Below are 1196 nucleotides of genomic sequence, written 5' to 3'. Positions count from 1 at the left end.
GAAAAAATGAATGGCACAGGTATAAAGTTTTTGTTTAAACCAGTCTTTGCATGTATTAATTGTCTCCATAATTAATTGCAGTTCAGTTTTGCCTAATGAGATGGAATAATATTAGAAGTACATATGCTCGAAAACATAAGAAAAGTACAGAAGTACCAAGTGGATCAGCTTCTCAAGCACCGGAAACATGGCCCTATTTTAAGCAACTACACTTTTTAGACAGCTACATAAAACACAGAAGGTATTTTCAGAATTTCTATCATTTGGCTGTCAACTGAATTTGCAACTCCATTTGCAGAACCAAAGATAATTTTCTAATTAATGAAGAAGCTCACAGCTCAGCAACAAACATTACTCAATGTGAAAGCCCTGCTGTTGAACTGGAAGATGATATGACCTTTTTACTAGACTCAGAGCCAGCAGATAGCCCACAAACAGTTATGTCCACTGAAACAGAGCCTTCTAAGAAACGACAAAAAAAATCAACTGATAGTAGTTTTGAAATTCAGGTACTTAAATGAGAACTTATTTTTAACTCTGTTAATAACAAACCTTCTTTGTATCGTAGAGTCAAATGCTCAACGTACTTCAAAAGTCAAGCAATAGATTGGAAAATTTAAGTACCCCATCTACACTCGACAAATTTGACCACTTTGCAGCATTCGTGGCATCAGAGTTGAGGAGCAAACCACCAAATATTGTTGCAGTTTACATACTGCAAATTACAAATATACTCTATTCCGACATTACACCAGTTACAACTGAGTCGTTGTAACTGTTAACATTCTATGCACTTTAATTGTTCACTTCTTTTTCATTACCACTTGGTGCTTTTTCACCGCCAGTATGCTGATATACTTTAGCACTGTTATTTAGTTTTTCAATTGTTTGACTTTTATAGTTCATTATTTTTCAGTGTTGGTACCTATTTTATACTTCTACCTAAGTTTTTTTTGTATGGTTACTTTTATTTTATACATACACATGTTTTAGTTGCAGTACTTTTATTTTATACGTACACATGTTTTCAGTTTCAGTACTATTATTTTATACCTTCACATCTTCTTCAATTCTGTGTTTTTACACAAAAATAAAACGTAAAACTAAATGTTATGTTGTGATTATTTGCAAGTAGTAGTGTCTGCTTTGACTTAGGGTTGAACATGTATGAAATAGTCAGTTCAAAAACAGTTGTT

The 1196-nt window shown here is 32.9% G+C and overlaps 1 protein-coding gene across 1 annotated transcript; it reads left to right on the top strand.

Annotated features, from left to right (window-relative positions):
- The first annotated feature begins 6 nt into the window (after positions 1 to 6).
- LOC104266126 lies at positions 7 to 1181 on the top strand. The gene is made up of 4 exons (XM_018816823.2): positions 7 to 19; positions 82 to 241; positions 299 to 509; positions 569 to 1181. The coding sequence occupies exons 1-4, from the start codon at positions 7 to 9 to the stop codon at positions 773 to 775; spliced, it is 591 nt and encodes a 196-aa protein (XP_018672368.1). The 3' UTR covers positions 776 to 1181.
- Positions 1182 to 1196: the final 15 nt, after the last annotated feature.

This window comes from Ciona intestinalis, unplaced genomic scaffold (genome assembly GCF_000224145.3).
Source record: "Ciona intestinalis unplaced genomic scaffold, KH HT000902.1, whole genome shotgun sequence".
Lineage (NCBI taxonomy): Eukaryota > Metazoa > Chordata > Ascidiacea > Phlebobranchia > Cionidae > Ciona > Ciona intestinalis.
The sequence above is the reverse complement of the archived record's forward strand: the minus strand, read 5'-3'. Positions and strand labels throughout refer to the sequence as shown.